The 18,091-nt window shown below is 41.9% G+C and overlaps 1 protein-coding gene across 2 annotated transcripts in view; it reads right to left on the bottom strand.

The window, feature by feature from the left end:
• The window catches only part of LOC111954137 (triadin-like), a 61,027-nt gene extending 47,644 nt beyond the window's left edge, over nucleotides 1–13,383 (bottom strand). The window contains exons 1-3 of one of the 2 annotated variants that reach the window (XM_070435820.1): nucleotides 12,913–13,383; nucleotides 9,346–9,555; nucleotides 1,808–1,864 (exon numbers count right to left, since the gene is read on the bottom strand). In XM_070435820.1, coding sequence (XP_070291921.1) covers nucleotides 1,808–1,864; nucleotides 9,346–9,555; nucleotides 12,913–12,931 — 286 coding nt within the window. In that variant the 5' untranslated portion in view covers nucleotides 12,932–13,383. Of the gene's footprint in view, nucleotides 1–1,807; nucleotides 1,865–9,345; nucleotides 9,556–12,889 lie in introns of both variants that reach the window. The other variant, XM_070435821.1, reaches the window with a different exon arrangement.
• Nucleotides 13,384–18,091: the final 4,708 nt, after the last annotated feature.

Raw genomic sequence — 18,091 nt, 5'->3', positions numbered from 1 at the left:
TTTCGTCATAGGTAGAGACACACAGTAGGCAGTAGGAATGACATGCAAACATGCTACAGTACAGACTACAGGACATGTCAGACACCCCTGCCAGCATACTGTGTTAGTGACAACTCTCACTGCTCTTTAGACTGTTCATTAGCGAGCAATTATCAAAGCAGTATAATGGATATTCAGAAGAGAGTGGTTATTAGTTATATAATCTATAGTAGTGTTGAATTAGCATGAGTGGGTTAAGGAAACACGGTTGATATAGCCATATTCAACAAAGGACTTTTTGTTTCCTGGACTTGAAAATATTTAAGTGGGAATTTATTTTCTATGCAATTCTGAACAAATGGACGTTACAGCTATCGACAATATCTAAATGCCTATATCAAAGGTATTGAAATTAGTGGATTAGGCTATTTCAGACACACCCGTTGCTGACAGGTGTATAAAATCGAGCACACTGCCCTGTAATCTCCATAGACAAACATTGGCAGTAAAATGGCCCGTACTGAAGAGCACAGTGACTTTCAACGTGGCACCGTCATAGGATGCCACCTTTCCAACAGGTCAGTTTGTCAGATTTCTGCCCCGCTAGAGCTGCCCCGGTCAACTGTATGTGCTGTTATTGTGATGTGGAAATGTCTAGGAGCAACAACGGCTCAGCTGTGGTAGTCCACACAAGCTCACAGAATGGAACTGGCGAGTGCTGAAACGAGTAGCGCATAAAAATTGTCTGTCCTCGGTTGCGACACTCACTACCGAGTTTCAAACTGCCTCTGGAAGCAACATCAGCACAAGAACTGTTCGTCGGGAGCTTCATGAAATAGGTTTCCATTACCGAGCACACAAGCCTAAGATCACCATGTGCAATGCCAAGCAATGGCTTGAGTGGTGTAAAGCTCGCCGCCATTGGACTCTGGAGCAGTGGAAACGCGTTCTCTGGAGTGATGAATCACACTTCGCCATCTGGCAGTCCGATAGACAAATCTGGGTTTGGCAGATGCCAGGAGAACGATACCTGCTCAAATGCATAGTGCCAACTGTAAAGTTTGGTGGAGGAGGAAAAATGGTCAGTGGCTGTTTTTCATGGTTCGTGCTAAGCCCCTTAGTTCCAGTGAAGGGAAATCTTAATGCTACAGCATACAATGACATTCTAGAGAATTCTGTGCTTCCAAATTTGTGGCAACAGTTTGGGGAAGGCCCTTTCCTGTTTCAGCATGACAATGCCCCCGTGCACAAAGCGAGTAGCATAGAGAAATGGTTTGTCGAGATCAGTGTGGAAGAACTTGACTGGCCTGTACAGAGCCCTGACCACAACCCCATCAAACATTTTTGGGATATAATGGAACGCCGACTACGAGCCAGGCCTAATCGCCCAACATTAGTGTTAGACTTACTGTAACTAATGTGTTTGTGGCTGAATGGAAGCATGGCCCCGCAGCAATGTTCCACCATCTAGTGGAAAGCCTTCCAAGAAGAATGGAGGCTGTTATAGCAACAAAGGGGGACCAACTCCATATTAATGCCCATGATTTTGGAATAAGATGTTCGACGAGCAGGTGTCCATATACCTTTGTACATGTAGTGTATTTATCATGACATGAGTTAATGGACTAATTAGTTGCTATATTAGTCGTTAATAGTAAATTGTATTATATTTAAATATATATATATATATATTTTTAAACAAATATATGCATTTGTTTTATCTACTCCTCTAAAGTTAGTTGCAACAGTATGTAAACTCAAACTCACTAAGGGCCTCAGTGGCCTCTAATCATCACAACAAAGTTAAAAGCATATTATTATGGCTTGCCTCTAGACCTCCCTGCCTCCTTAATTGCTTTCCTGACAGCGGGAGGTGGGGTGACTCCTGTTAAAAGCAGAGGTATATAAGCAGTGGCACAGGTACAGGGACAGTGAACAGTCTCCATCACATGCAAATGATCAATGTGGGGAGAAGAACAAACTCCAGAGTGATGCGTTCTGGGAGGAGGAAACGGACTGTCTTACCATAACAACCAATGGCACAGAGACACAATTACTCAATTCACAATCAAAGTATGGTGACAGAAGAAATAAAGGTCATCACAAAGACATTCATCACAATGGAAACAAAGATAGACATGACCATAGTGTAGAGAACACATCAACATAAAAAACGTAAACACCCATAATGCAATAGGTGTGAAAAACGGGAGAGAACAACAAAATGCTGTGCTGTAACTATAACGAGCACAGTATGTCGTTCACTCTTTATTGAATCTGCCATACTGTAGCAACACTTCGCTTTGACATGTTTTTTTCTTTTTTCTTTAATCCTATTGACTTGATTGATTTGTTCCAAAAGCTAATGTGCAGTTATTCCATACTGCTGTGGTTTGTATGATTTGAAGCATACCAATGAAATACTGATTATTCAGTGACATTTGCTTGATTGGCACTTCAACCTACGTCATGTAAATGAACAAATATCCCTCAACGCTTGTGCATTTGAACCCCTCTATCTCTATTCTCTGTCGACACTGATTCCTGGAAGGATGACTTCAACTAAATACATAGAAATAAATAACATATTACTCTCTCTCTCTCTCTCTCTCTCTCTCTCTCTCTCTCTCTCTCTCTCTCTCTCTCTCTCTCTCTCTCTCTCTCTCTGTAAAGGAAGCAGTGGTGGCATGACAATAGACTTGGTTCAACTCCAATTGGTCGCCTCCCAGGCTATGTGGTGCACATCAAAGGGAATAAAATGTCCTCACAGTCAACACACTCTGCTCATTGTTACAAAATGTCGGTTGAGTATTTAATTTACTGAGTGTTGCCCTTTATTGAAATGTCATGGTGGGACAAATTCTTATTAAAAATGCAGTCATACCCAATTGCTGTCCACTAAATAGCTGTGCTATGGCTAGGTTCGTAATTTCCAAGGCCAGCAAAACAAATACAGTGCCTTCAGAAAGTGGTCTTTCCTCATTTTGTTGTGTTACAGCCTGAATTTCATATGATCAAATGTAGATGTTTTGTCACTGGCCTACACACAATACCCCATAATGTCAACATTTTTGTTTTCGCAAAAAAAATATATATATGAAAAGCTGAAATGTCTTGAGTCAATAAGTATTCAACTCCTGTGTTATGGCTTAACAAGTCACATAATAAGTTGCAGGGACTCACTCTGTGTGCAATACCTCATCTCTGTATCCAACCCATACAATTATCTGAAAGCCCCTCATTCGAGCAGTGAATGGATTCAACCACAAAGACCCAGGAGGTTTTCCAATACCTTGCAAAAAAGGGCACCTATTGGTAGACGGGTAAAAATAAAAGTTATAAATTGCACTTTGGATGGTGTATCAATACACCTAGTCACTACAAAGACACAGGCATCCTTCCTACCTCAGTTGCCGGAGAGAAAGGAAACCCCTCAGGGATTTCACAATGTGGCCAATAGTGACTTTAAAACAGTTAGAGAGTTTAATGGCTGTAATAGGAGAAAACTGAGGATGGATCAACAACATTGTACTTACTCCACAATAATAACCCAATTGACAGAGTGAAAAGAAAGAAGCTTGTACAGAATAAAAATATTCCAAATCATGCATCCTGTTTGCAACAAGGAACTAAAGTAATACTGCAAAGAATTTGGCAAAGCAACTAACTTTTTGTCCTGAATACAAATTCTAATATATATTTTCAAGCATAGTGGTGGCTGCATCATGTTATGGGCATGTTTGTAATCGTTAAGGACTGGGGAGTTTTTCAGGATAAAAAATAAACACAGGCAAAATCCTAGAGGAAAACCTGGTTCAAAAGATGAATTCACCTTTCAGCAGGACAAGGCCAAATCTACACTGGAGTTGCTTACCAAGAAGACAGTAAATGTTCCTGAATGGCCGAGTTACAGTTTTCACTTAAAACTATGGCAAGACCTGAAAATGGTTGTCTAGCAATGATCAACAACCAATTTGACAGAGCTTGAAGAATTTCAAAAAGAATCATCTGAAAATGTTGCACAATCCAGGTGTGGAAAGCTCTTAGAGACATACCCAGAATGATTCACAGCTGTAATTGCTGCCAAGAGTGCTTCTACAAAGTACTGACCCAGGGGTGTGAATACTTATGTAATGAGATATTTCTGTGTTTCATTTTCAATAAATTTGCAAAAATGTCTAAAAATATGTTTTCACTTTGTCATGATGGGGTATTGTGTGTAAATGGGTGAGAGAAACAATTTAATCAATTTTGAATTCAGGCTGTAACACAACAAAACGTGGAATAAGTCAAGGGGTATGAATACTTTCTCATCACACTGTATTCTGTCTCAGGGCACACAGCCTTTTGTTTTACATATCAATTAGTTTGTGACCTTGTTGAAATTAATTTAGCATGTTTCCCTGTTACTGTATGTCTTTGTGTCAAAAATGGAAAGTACTGAATGTGTGCATGGCGATGAAATGAGTATGAAAAAAAGTGGACTTGCTGTCACTTATTACTGTCTTCAAAATAAAATAATAATTCCAAAAATCTGCTGGATATCCAGTTGGGTCCACTACCATACATATTTGGTATGAAATTATGAGTGGCATGTACTATTTAGCTATTCCCCTAAATTCCAATGTCTCTGGCAGTCTCTTTTCTGACAGTGAGGGGTTCAAATGAACAGAGAGGACCAGTCTATGAGAGGGAGTCTAGTGACACAGTCATTCTTCACAGAGAGAGATGATACCGCTCAGTATCCTACAGGTGACCAAGTGCAGTAGCCACCTGTCCTGACAGATGATTCTTAAAAGCAAGGACATGAGACTTGCTTTCAGTATTACTGTGATTCAGCATGTCGTCAAAGATTGTGGCTTCAAAGGCAATTTTTTAAAAGGTTTATATGATATGGGTATATTTACATTTACATTATACTGTACGTGTACAAATTCTACTCACGCCAAAAAGTGTTAAGATTTTGATATTTGTTATTTTTGGTCCTCTAGTAATTTTTTTTCCTTTCAAGGGTTAATCGATGGTGCCATGGTTTTGTGTGGTGATTATCACCCTCCCATTCCATGTGTTGTCCTGGTGCCATACAGTATCCCCTGGGATAATTTTAACCAACCTTAACCCCCCTTCCCTAAACCAATTTTAATGATGTGTGACCCCAATGTAGCCCCTTTGTTTTCATTAATAAGGCTACCGTTTAAGAAATTGGTTTAGGGTATAGTTTAGCTGTAGTCTGACTACTAACACTTAATAAATACTATTTTATACTTATGACAAGGCTGAGAGGCGTCGGTAGAAATGGCCACAGCCTCAATTTCTTCCCATTATTGTGCATGGAATGGTTTAGGAGGTCATTCCTCCATAGATGACCATCGGTATTGGCCACATTCAATGCTCATTATTATGCATTGTAGATTAAATCTAAATCTCTCCTTGCAGGCTTATCTGCAACATACAATATTGAATTAGAAATATTAAAACACATCAGATTGGTGTCTCCTTCTCAACAGCAGCACTCAATCAAAGAGAAAGACGTTCTGCATGGTCACTATTTAATACCACACAGTTAACAACACAGACTGATGTGGTCTTAATGTACGATTATTTTTTATTCATTTATTTTATTTCACCTGTATTTAACCAGGTAGGCCTGTTGAGAAGAAGTTTACAACTGCGACCTGGCCAAGATAAAGCAAAGCAGTGCGACAAAAACAATAACACAGAGTTACACATGGGATAAACAAACATACAGTCAATAACACAATAGAAAAATCTGTATACAGTGTGTGCAAATGAAGTAAGAAGGTAAGGCAATAAATAGGCCAATAGTGGCAAAGTAATTGCAATTAAGCAATTTACACTGGAGTGATATATGTGCAGATGAGGATGTGTAAGTAGAAATACTGGTGTGCAAAAGAGCATAAAAACAAAAACAAATATGGAGATGAGGTAGGTAGTTGGTTGGATGGGCTATTTACAGATGGGCTATGTACAGCTGCAGCGATCGGTAAGCTGCTCTGACAGCTGACGCTTAAAGTTAGTGAGGAAGATATAAGTCTCCAACTTCAGTGATTTTTGCAATTCGTTCCAATCATTGGCAGCAGAGAACTAGAAGGAAAGGCAGCCAAAGGAGGTGTTGGCTTTGGGGATGACCAGTGAAATATACCTGCTGGAGCGCGTGCTACGGGTGGGTGTTGCTATGGTGACCAGTGAGCTGAGGTAAGGCGGAGCTTTACCTAGCAAAGACCTATAGATGGCCTGGAGCCAGTAGGTTTGGCGACGAAAATGTGGCGAGGACCTGCCAACAAGAGCATACAGGTTGCAGTGGTGGGTAGTATATGGGGCTTTTGAGACAAAACGGATGGCACTGTGATAGACTGAATACAATTTGCTGAGTAGAGTGTTGTAGTTAGTGAACCAGGTGAAGCAGTCATTAGAGAAACCAAGGCTGTTGAGTCTGCCGATAAGAATACGGTGATTGACAGAGTCAAAAGCCTTGGCCAGGTCGATGAAGACGGCTGCACAGTACTGTCTTTTATCGATGGCGGTTATAGGACCTTGAGCGTGGCTGAGGTGGACCCGTGACCAGCTCGGAAACCAGATTACATAGCGGAGAAGGTGTTAGCATCAAGGCAATTGTGTATAAATTGAGACAGAAAAGTCAACTGAATTGACAGTTGTAAGTTATCATAGGCCGGATGCATGAGAGCAATTGTCAAACAATTTAATGGGATGATTTTGCCTGGAAATAAGCCCTTAAAAAACCTGTCAAATAAATCACTTTAGACTAAAAAGCTCCTGTCAAGACTAATAGTGAATTCAGGTGAATATATAGTTTTTTTGTCCTTTAATTGTGGTCTATTTTGCACTATTACTTAAGCTGCACAAAAAAACAAGCAACACTCAAATAACTTTTTTGTTAAGATTGAGCTATTGAAGACATTTAAACTATTTATGGAAAGATTAAAAAATCTTTACAGCTTTCTATTCAATAGCACCGACAATAGCACCGACAATCGTTGGACTTGTAACCAAAAGGTTGCAAGATCGAATCCCCAAGCTGACAAGGTAAAAATCTGTCAATCTGCCCCTGAAAAAGGCAGTTAACCCACTGTTCCTAGGCCGTCAATGAAAATAAGAATTTGTTCTGAACTGACGTGCTTAGTTAAATAAAGGTAAAATGTAAAATAAATAAAGCAATATCCAGACATTGGAAAGTAGCACAGGACTTGGTCTTTTTAAAACGTTGCTTTTCTAAGGCCATGCAGCTTTACTGGGCACAAAACATGACCTACTGTAACACAGACTCAATACATTCTAAAGCTGTCTGGTTATGTAATAATTGACTAAACTATATAGGCTACTGCAGGCAATGCTACAACCAATTTACACTAGTACAGTTACAGCACACAAATAAGCACTTCATACACTAAACACATTTTACTGGATTACAAGTAATGACTGAAAACACACATGCACACACATGGACACACAAATACCTTTAATGCAATGGATGTTACTGAAATTGATATTAAAGCCACACTATGTCACAGAAAAGGCCACACTAGGGTGTTATTATGGTAAGTTTTGTTCAACTACACACTAAAAACTGGTGAATAGTAGTTTAATGACACATCAGGTGACTTCTAAATGGGCTGTATATCTTTTCAATCATACATTAGTATTAAGTCAGTTCTGTAGATGAGTTATCATGAAAGCTATAGTCCAAAACCATTCATATAGGGAGGTTATGGTTGACCTTAGATTATCTGTACCGTTATGGTTGGCATCAGAGTTGCCATTAGCATGGAAACATACTGTATCTGTTTTTTTATCACAAAATTGCCTACTTCGATTGTGCTAATGAAATAATAGTGTGAAAAGGTATATAGACTCACTTAGTACTAGACGTAACCTGTGTAAACTTGAATGATCCAGAGGCAACACTTGATGGACCATGTGTACATTATCCATTATTAATGTGCAGCATGAAGCCCCCACAACACTGACTGGAGTGTGTAACAATTGCTGCCTAACAGCAATTAAAGCATGCAGGTTGTTAGTAGCAAAGCGGAAGCAAACGCACAGACGGGCAAGCGCCCGGAGGAAACTAGATTAGAAATGAGAGTGAAGGTACGTAGCTACGGCACTCTAGTGAGAACCTAAAGGGTGTGATCTCTGTGAAGGCCAAATGACTTGGGGTGGATAGACTAGACTCACAGCCCCCAGTGTCAGCCTTCAATTACAGTTTTGTGAGTTGAACAGATCTACGTTACAATGGTGCACACTTATGAAATTTTCTGATAGAATGTACAAATTAAATGTGAATGTGAATTGATATTACATGAAAATATGAAAATGGATCAAGAATCCATGTACACAATGACAATTTCTCTCAAATACTGATCCACGTCAGCAAACAGCAAACTCTCAAACAATAAAAATTGTCATTGTCAAACTTTGCTAAACCACAAAATCACACTGAAATCAACTTAGAAGAATACAAGAATACATCATACATTCATCCCTACAGAGCATTTCATCATTACGTCTACAACAGTCGTAATGAACTATATTAATCACAAGTCTGTGATACAATAACATCCCTACTGACTGAAGCAATGCATCTCAAATCGTCTCTACCAGTACATATTTTGACTCATCCAAAAGTAAGCTTTTTCACTCAAAGCTGTTTGACTGGGACGGGGGCATGGCTATTTCTGCCCACCCTCTCTCAGATAACTGTTGACTGTAACCGAACACATCTGCTGCTGATAGTTCCCAGGCCCAGTAAACTGCAATGCTACACCCTATCTGTCTTTGTCACTGTCGGTCCTATCAGTAACCAGCCAATGAGCTCCCGGCTACCCTGAGAGCCCGCACACCGTTGGTAGGGCAGTGGCACTTCAGATAAAGTAGTGCCAGCCTGGAAACAACAAGCTACTGGGCCTTATCATGCTCCCTGAGCTCACTGCATCCCACATGGGCTGCCTTAGCCATTATCCATGACCTTGTTTCACCCAGGCTAAATGTTAAGGCTAAATTAATGAACAAACCTGAGTAGAGGGGCTGTTTATAATTGGACCAAATCTATATCCACATCATTAAAAACCAAAGCCTAAATGACCAAGATGGATGATAACTCAATGCATGATGCATCACATAAACTACTGAGCAGCACCAGCCCCTTTTCATCCTAATTAGTACCAAGGAAAGAGGAAGTCTAGCTGCAACCTACAGAGGCCTTTGAGGAATAAGCTAGAATCCTAATGCAAAGAGCAAGTCTAAACTTTAACCTAACACAGACCTAGAAGTAGCATCCCAGTGCATGATGGGTGGGAGCAGTAGGGGGACAGGTTCAGGACCTACCTGTGAGGCCCTTGTAGTCCATCAGGTCGAACATGATGATGGCCACGCAGGACCAGGTGATGACCAGGGCTAGGACCAGGATCCAGGCCATGGGGGAACTGAAGGTGGTGTACAGGTCATCAGTCACGGTCCTCTTAGACACCCTGACTAGGGGCTGTCCTGCCTCGCCGTTTTTGCTCTCTATGACCATGGTTGTGGTGGAGGATCGCGCTGGAAGAAAATAACCAAAGATAGGTTGGCGGCCTGATGCTGAACCAACCATGAAGACCAAGTGATTGGTTGGGTTCGTTTGTGATTAAACTGCACTGAGACAAGTTTTTGTCAGGTGAATAGCTAGACTGTGAAGGTATTGTATTGTACTATACATGGTGCACAGTGTCAAAGCAATCTAATGTCTTGTATGGAATGTGTTGTCTCTGTGATCTTTGACTTAGCCATGAAAAACCCATCTCTACAAATAAATATAAATCTCTGTAACGTGGTGGATTTGATGTTAAATGGAGAGAGCTTCCTTACAAACAAAATATATGACCTTTATGTGCGCCATTCATTTGACAAGGCTACTCATTGATTTATCAGAATGTGGCAGACTAGGTCAGAACAAGCCATTGATTGTTGTGCAGCTGCAGTAGTTAGAATGCAGTGTTCATTTTCTCAAATTGTATATGCTCCTGTAACACTGTGAAATCAGGTCGGTGCTAATCAGAGAGAAGCCCTGGCTTGCGACATGGTCTCCGGTGTTTTCTCTGAATCGGCCCATGACAGAGATAGTATCCGACTGAAATGTTGCTCCAGCCATCATGATTTGTGTGCACGCATGTGTATGAATGCATGTACAGTACCAGTCAAAGTTAGGACACACCTACTAATTCAAGGGTTTTTCTGTATTTTTACTATTTTCTACATCGTAGAATAGTAGTGAAGACATCAAAACTATGAAATAATACACATGGAATCATGTAGTAAGCAAGAAAGTGTTAAACACATCAAAATATATTTTATATTTGAAGTTCTTCAAAGTAGCCACCCTTTGCCTTGATGACAGCTTTGCACACTCTTGGCATTCTCTCAACCAGCTTCATGAGGAATGCTTTTCTAACAGTCTTGAAGGAGTTCCCACATATGCTGAACACTTGTTGGCTACTTTTCCTTCACTCTGCGGTCCAACTCATCCCAAACACTCTCAATTGGGTTGAGGTCAGGTGATTGTGGAGGCCAGGTGATCTGATGCAGCACTCCATCACTCTCCTTCTTGGTCAAATAGCCCTTACACAGCCTGGAGGTGTGTTTTGGGTCATTGTCCGGTTGAAAAACAAATGATATCCCATCTGGTTTGCGCTTAGTGGGACTGATGTATCGCTACAGAATGATGTGGCAGCCATGCTGGTTAAGTGTGCCTTTGAATTCAAAATAAATCACAGACAGTGTCATCAGCAAAGCACCCCCACACCATCACACCTCCTTGGTGGGAATCACACATGCGGAGACAATCACATACTCTGGGAATCACACATGCGGAGATAATCACCTACTCTGTGTCTGATGAGTCAAAATCGCAAATTTGGACTCATCAGACCAAAGGACAGATTTCCACCGGTCAATGTCCATTGCTCGTGTTTCTTGGCCCAAGCAAGTCTCTTCTTCTTCTTGGTGTCCTTTAGTAGTGGTTTCTTTGCAGCAATTCGACCATGAAGGCCACATTCACACAGTGTCCTCTGAACAGTTGATGTTGAGATGGGTCTGTTACTTGAACTCTGTGAAGCATTTATTTGTGCTGAAATCTGAGGTGCAGTTAATAATTCTAACAAACTTTTACTCTCTAGCAGAGATAACTCTAGGTCTTCCTTTCCTGTGGCGGTCCTTATGAGAGCCAGTTTCATCATAGCACTTGATGGTTTTTGCGTCTGCACTGGAAGAAACTTTCAAAGTTCTTGAAAATGTCTGTATTGGCTGACCTTCATGTCTTAAAGTAATGATGGACTGTCGTTTCTCTTTGCTTATTTTAGCCCTTCTTGCCATAATATGGACTTGGTATTTTACCAAATAGGGCTATCTTCTGTATACCACCCCTACCTTGTCACAACACAACTGATTGGCTCAAACGCATTAAGAAGGAAAGAAATTCCACAAATTAACTTTTAACAAGGCACACCTGTTAATTGAAATGCATTCCAGGTGACTACCTCATGAAGCTGGTTGAGAGAATGCCAAGAGCGTGCAAAGCGGTCATCAAGGCAAAGGTTGGCTACCTTGAAGAATCTCAAATATGACTTTTTTGGTTACTACATGATTCCATATGTGTTATTTCATAGTTTTGATGTATTCAATATTATTCTACAATGTAGAAAATAGTAAAAACAAAGAAAAGCCCTTGAATGAGTAGGTGTGTCCAAACGTTTGACTGATACTGTAGGTCAGTGAGTGTGAAAGAGAAAGAAAGAAAGAAAGAAAGAGAGAGAGAGAGAGAGAGAGAGAGAGAGAGAGAGAGAGAGAGAGAGAGAGAGAGAGAGAGAGAGAGAGAGAGAGAGAGAGAGAGAGAAGAGTGCGTGTGCATGTGCTTGTGCATGTGTATTTGTCCAGCCTGGCCCAGTGTGGGATCAGGCCACCTGTTGGGTCTCTTCACCATGGCCTGCACCCCGTTGTCAGCCAAGGGGGATTATTGGGTACCCATGTCCCCTCAAACTGCTGACTCAAGAGGCTCTGCAGACAGACACCATATGTCCGGCTTCCTCTCACTTTGATTCAACAAAAAACAATACACAAGTCATACTGTGACTTGAACAGTGTCAGTGTGTGTGTGTGTGTGTGTGTGTGTGTGTGTGTGTGTGTGTGTGTGTGTGTGTGTGTGTGTGTGTGTGTAGTATGTGCACTTGAGTGTGTTTGTCAGGGTTACAGTAATGGTATTCACAGTATGGTATTATCCTGGACTCCAGGAGTAGTGTGGAGGGAATAGTGATGAAATACATCACACAAATATGCTGTGCTGTTAAACATGTATGAAGCTCCAACACATCTACTTTCCCTCTCTCATGACCCATTGCTGCCTGAAGTTGACGTCCCTGTCTTGGGAACCCTTAGTAGATATCCATGACAACTAATCTCAGGACAGAAATAGAGTCAGATAGAGTCAGCCAACAAAACTGATCTGATTTTATCCTCTCCTGGGTGCTCTCAAAATAGTCCCTTCCTAGGTCAATTTTAAGTTTTGTCACCCTGGCTCAGGTTAAATAAAATCTGAGCCAGGTACTCGAACTGACTGAGGGAAAACTAGTTACACCAGAAATAATTATTAGTTTGATTCCCTGTAACAGTAATAATGGAGGTGGATTATGCACCTTAAGTGCAAGACACTTAAAGTCGTGCCATCATCACAAGTGTTTCAAGGCTGCAGAGCAAATAGCCAATATGATATGCTACATGATATCCAGTATTTTTAGAAGCCGCCAATCATGAGATTCCTTTACAGAGCAGGTTCCAAAATGTATGCTGAGCTATGTTACAAATTAAGTTACCTATAATAAGGAAGTAAAATGTAAAGACATACTTAGACTTGTGTCGATACTGTACCTTCGACTCGCTCAGTCATGCTGGTTTGAATATGTAATTTCAGCAATTAATCCCTTAGGAAAAAAACAACAACGAGGTTGTAGAGAAGAAAAAAAACATGGACTGCCACGTCACTAATCCTGTTTGAGTCCTGATGGTCGAGGATGAGTCCATGCACAGAGCCCCTACAAGGAAGAACTGCCACAACCAAAAGATATTACAACTGGTGTCTGGACTGGATGTTCAATTCCCCTGAAGATGAAAAAGGATAAATATACCAAAGGGTCACCGTCACGTAGGTTCTCTGAAGAGGGTCAATTAAAGTCCAGGAGGGGGAGAGCAAAAGTTGAGGAGGAAAAAAGTTCCAGGGCTGGTCAGAGGAGAGGTGCAGATGCAGCCTAAAAGTTTTCCCTGCCCATGATGGGTGTAGATCAGGAAGCATATAGGACAGGAGGGGGGCTTCAATGTAACCTTAGCACAGGCTATTCTGCCCTGCCTGGGTTATTCTTAGAGCTAGCCACACCAGCTGTATTCTGCTTTGCCTTTTTAGGCTAGGGGCGTGACCCCTTCCAACAGACCTGTACTGTCATGGAGTGGAGAGCAGAAGGGGCATAAGTACTCCTCTCCTGAACAGCCCCCTCCCTCTGCTGGCCTGGGAATGGGACTGGCAGACACACAAGTCACGTCACTCACAGTGGAGTGTCCACAGGCAGGAAACTGAGGAAGATGTTTTTAAAGCTGATCTTGATTAAAAATAATATTACAAATTAAATAATAAGAAAAGCCACAGTCAGGAGCTGTTCATCTGTCACAGGATGCCAGGCTGATTGCAGCCAAAGTGCTTTGTTTACCTTTGTGAACATGAAATAAAAGATACAGACTCGATTTACTGCCCTTTGGGATTGCATTACCTGTGAAGCGCTGTGCCCACATTATTATCTGGTGCCAGCTGGGTCAGTCACTGCCCACTCAACAGACTGGCACCTGGCGGCCTGATTTAGGCATGGTTAGTCCAATTATTCATAGATTATCTTTACAACTGTAAGACCAAAGCATATCTGATATGATGGTTGGAATATAACCACTGACATTGTATGATTCCCAGATTCATGTACATCTCAAAACATGAATCAAAGCCACAACAGAAATCCATGACAACGGATGCCGCTGTTTGATTTTGCCTGTCAAATGCCCCACAAATCTGGAGATTTTTTTTTGCAAATTTAAAATGTAATGCACTTGATCTTTCGGGAAGAAATGTCATGCATTTTAACCTCCCTCCTCTCTTGGCAACCACACACCTCTGCTGAGAAGCCTTTTTGACAAGCTAAAGCAGTTTAACTGCTGCCTGATCCCTGAGCTCACATAAAGGGCTGAAAAGACACATTTCGTATGAGGATGTTGAGTACAGTATCCTATGAGATTTTTTTACAAAGAGACAGACATATGGCTGTATGTGTGATCTACACAGTAATCTGTCTTTTGATTAAAATGTACAGGCATTCAGACTAGAGACAAATGAAACATATTATTTTATTTTAACATGTCGTTATTCCTCCATAACTAGTAAAAGTCATTATATTGACAGCATTGCACAGTCAGCTACCACTGTTGAGATAAAACAGAAAGGCCTGCTGATGAAATCGTGTGCAATCAGGGGGAAAAACATCTCACCCTGCAGAGTGACACACTGACGTTTACAACCACGGCCTTTCTTACAGATCTACTGTGACACCTTTAGGGCATCATTACACCTCAAAACCTCAAAGTGTTTTGAGAACTTTTGAGAACTATAAATCATGTCCTGGCAGTGATAGACCCCAAAGTGGGATCACTGCAACCACCGCTCAATCAGTCTTACAGCATAATACTCTCAATGCAACTCTATCTCCATTGCTGCCTATGTCATACATTCGTTTTTTTAAAAGCTGGGACTTCCACAAAATTGATGAAAGAAATGCAAACATTGCAAACATGGAATGACAGAAGTTAGGCTAAAACTAGAAAAGTATATTTCCTGAAGAAAATGGGGTGTGGATTTATGGTTTTGAAACAAGTTATAGTAGTGGTATTGACTGCAGTAGTAATGATAGTGACTTGAAAAAGATTGATTGATCAGTTGTTTAATTGGATAGAATACGGAAGGATAGCCTGAACATATGAAATTTGGTTTGGTGTCTCTAGCTTGAACAGTTCATTAGTTACTATTGGTGTGTTATTTTATGCTAATGTGTGCACATTTCTACAGTTATAGTTTATACTTTATAAAGTAATAAAACTAATCAAGTTAGGATAGCCTGAACATTATAAAGTTGGACTTGTAGCCTAAATGGAAAACAATATTGATGGAAATATTGATTGATTGGAGTGATTGATCAATCGGTTGATTGATAAGATGGAATATCCTGAACATGAGAAAGTTGGTCTGGTGTCTCTAGCTTGAACGGTTCAAGAGTTACAATTATTGTTGGTGGGTATTATATGCTAATGTATGCACATTTAAGTAGTTATAATTTATAGTGCAGACCAGAGCTAGAACAGAGCTAGACCAGCGCTAGTGCGAACCAGAGCCAGCTAACTACACCCACGACCAGAGCTAGTGCAGAGCAGAGCTGTAGTTGTGGTCAGTAGTTGTATGGTTGTGCTGTAGGTTCCTTGGGCCCTCAGTATGGACGTTGTCACTAGTTGTGGTCAGTAGTTGTGTCATTGTAGTCAGTAGTTGTGGTCAGTAGTTGTGATAAGTAGTTGTGTAGTTGTGTAGTTGTGTTGTAGCTTCTTTGGGCCCAACAGGGTGGACTTGGTCAGTAGTTGTGGTGAGTAGTTGTGGTCAGTAGTTGTGGTCAGTAGTTGTGCGGCTGTGGTTCAGTAGATTTGTGGTTCAGTAGTTGTGTGGTCAGGTGTTGTGTGGTCAGTAGTGGTCAGTAGTTGTGTGGTTGTGGTCATTAGTAGTGGTCATTAGTTGTGGTCAGTAGTTTTGTAGTTTCGGGTCAGTAGTTGTGGCTACTAGTTGTTGTCAGTAGTGTTGTTCAGTAGTTATGGTCAGTAGTTGTGTTGTAGTTGTGTGGTCAATAGTTGTGTGGTCAGTAGTTGTGTGGTTTTCATCAGTAGGTGTGTGGTTGTGGTCAGTAGTTGTGTTGTCAGTAGTTGTGGTCAGTTGTTGGGTGGTCAGTAGTGGTCAGTAGTTGTGTGGTTATGGTCATTAGTTGTAGTCAGTAGGTTTGTGGCTGTGGTCAGTAGTTGTGTGGTTGTGGTCAGTAGTTGTGGTCAGATTGATCGATTGATAGATTGGATCTGATAGCCTGAACATTTGAAAGTTGGTCTGGTGTCTCTAGCTTGAAAGGTTCAACAGTGACTTAAGCTTATAAGAAATCCCTCTATGCCCTCCGACGAACCATCAAACAGGCAAAGCGTCATTACAGGAATAAGATCGAATCGTACTACACCGGCTCCGATGCTCGTCGGATGTGGCAGGGCTTGCAAACTATTACAGACTACTACTACAGCTGCCCAGTGACACGAGCCTACCAGATGAGCTAAAGTACTTCTATGCTCGTTTCGAGGCAAGTAACACTGAAACATGCATGAGAGCATCAGCTGTTCCGGACAACTGTGTGATCACTCTCTCCGCAGCCAATGTGAGTAAGACCTTTAAACAGGTCAACATTCACAAGGCCACAGGGCCAGACGGATTACCAGGACGTGTACTCTCAGCATGCGCTGACCAAGTGGCAAGTGTCTTCACTGACATTTTCAACCTCTCCCTGAGTCTGTAATACCAACATGTTTCAAGCAGACCACCATAGTCCCTGTGCCCAAGAACACTAAGGTAACCTGCCAAAATTACTACCGACCCGTAGCACTCACGTCTGTAGCCATGAAGTGCTTTGCAAGGCTGGTCATGGCTCACATCAACACCATTATCCTAGAAACAGATCCACAGGTGATGCAATCTCTATTGCACTCCACACTGCCCTTTCCCACCTGGACAAAAGGAATACCTATGTGAGAATGCTATTCATTGACTACAGCTCAGCGTTCAACAACATAGTGCCCTCAAAGATCATCACTAAGCTATGGACCCTGGGACTAACACCTCCCTCTGCAATTGGATCCTGGACTTCCTGACGGGCCGCCACCAGATGGTAAGGGTCGGTAACAACACATGCGCCACGCTGCTCCTCAACACGGGGGCCCCTCAGGGGTGCATGCTCAGTCCACCTCCTGTACTCCCTGTTCACTCATGACTGTAGGGCCAGTCACGACTCCAACACCAGCATTAAGTATGCCTATGACACAACAATGATAGACCTGATCACCAACGATGAGACATCCTATAGGGAGGAGGTCAGAGACCTGGCCGTGTAGTACCAGGACAACAACCTCTCCCTCAACGTGATCAAGACAAAGGAGATGATTGTAGACTACAAGAAAAGGAGGACCGAGCACGCCTCCATTCTCATCGACTGGGATGTAGTGGAGCAGGTTGAGAGCTTCAAGTTCCTTGGTGTCCACATCACCTAACTAAAAAAGCACACCAAGACAGTCGTGAAGAGGGCACAACAAAACCTATTCCCCCTCAGGATTGGCATGGGTCCTCAGACCCTCAAAAGGTTCTACAGCTGTACCATCGAGAGCATCCTGACCGGTTGCATCACTGCCTGGTACTACTCGGCCTCCGACTGCAAGGCACTACAGAAATGTAGTGTGTACGGCCCAGTACATCACTGGGGCCAAGCTACATGCCATTCAGGACCTCTATACCAGGCGGTGTCAGAGGGAGGCCCTAACAATTGTCAAAGACTCCAGCCACCCTAGTCATAGACTGTTTTCTCTGCTACCATATGGCAAGCAGTACCGGAGCACCAAGTCTAGGTCCAAGAGGCTTCTAAACAGCTTCTACCCCCAAGCCATAAGACTCCTGAACATCAAATCAAATGGCTACGCAGACTATTTGCATTGCCCCCCCCCCATTACACTGCTGCTACTCTCTGTTATTTATGCATAGTCATTCTACTCTCTGTTATCTATGCATAGTCAATAACCCAAGCACGCGCTAGCAAGATCCTATTGGTGCGTTGTAGCATGTATTTCGTATTTACGTTAGGGAACACCGCTTATTTGAAGTGCGAGTGTGCACATATTACCTCAATAACCTCAACTAACCGGTGCCCTCGCACACTGACTCTGTACCAGTACCCCC

The sequence above is a fragment of the Salvelinus sp. IW2-2015 genome, linkage group LG28 (assembly GCF_002910315.2).
Source record: "Salvelinus sp. IW2-2015 linkage group LG28, ASM291031v2, whole genome shotgun sequence".
Lineage (NCBI taxonomy): Eukaryota > Metazoa > Chordata > Actinopteri > Salmoniformes > Salmonidae > Salvelinus > Salvelinus sp. IW2-2015.
This window is presented reverse-complemented; position numbering and strand designations above follow the sequence as displayed.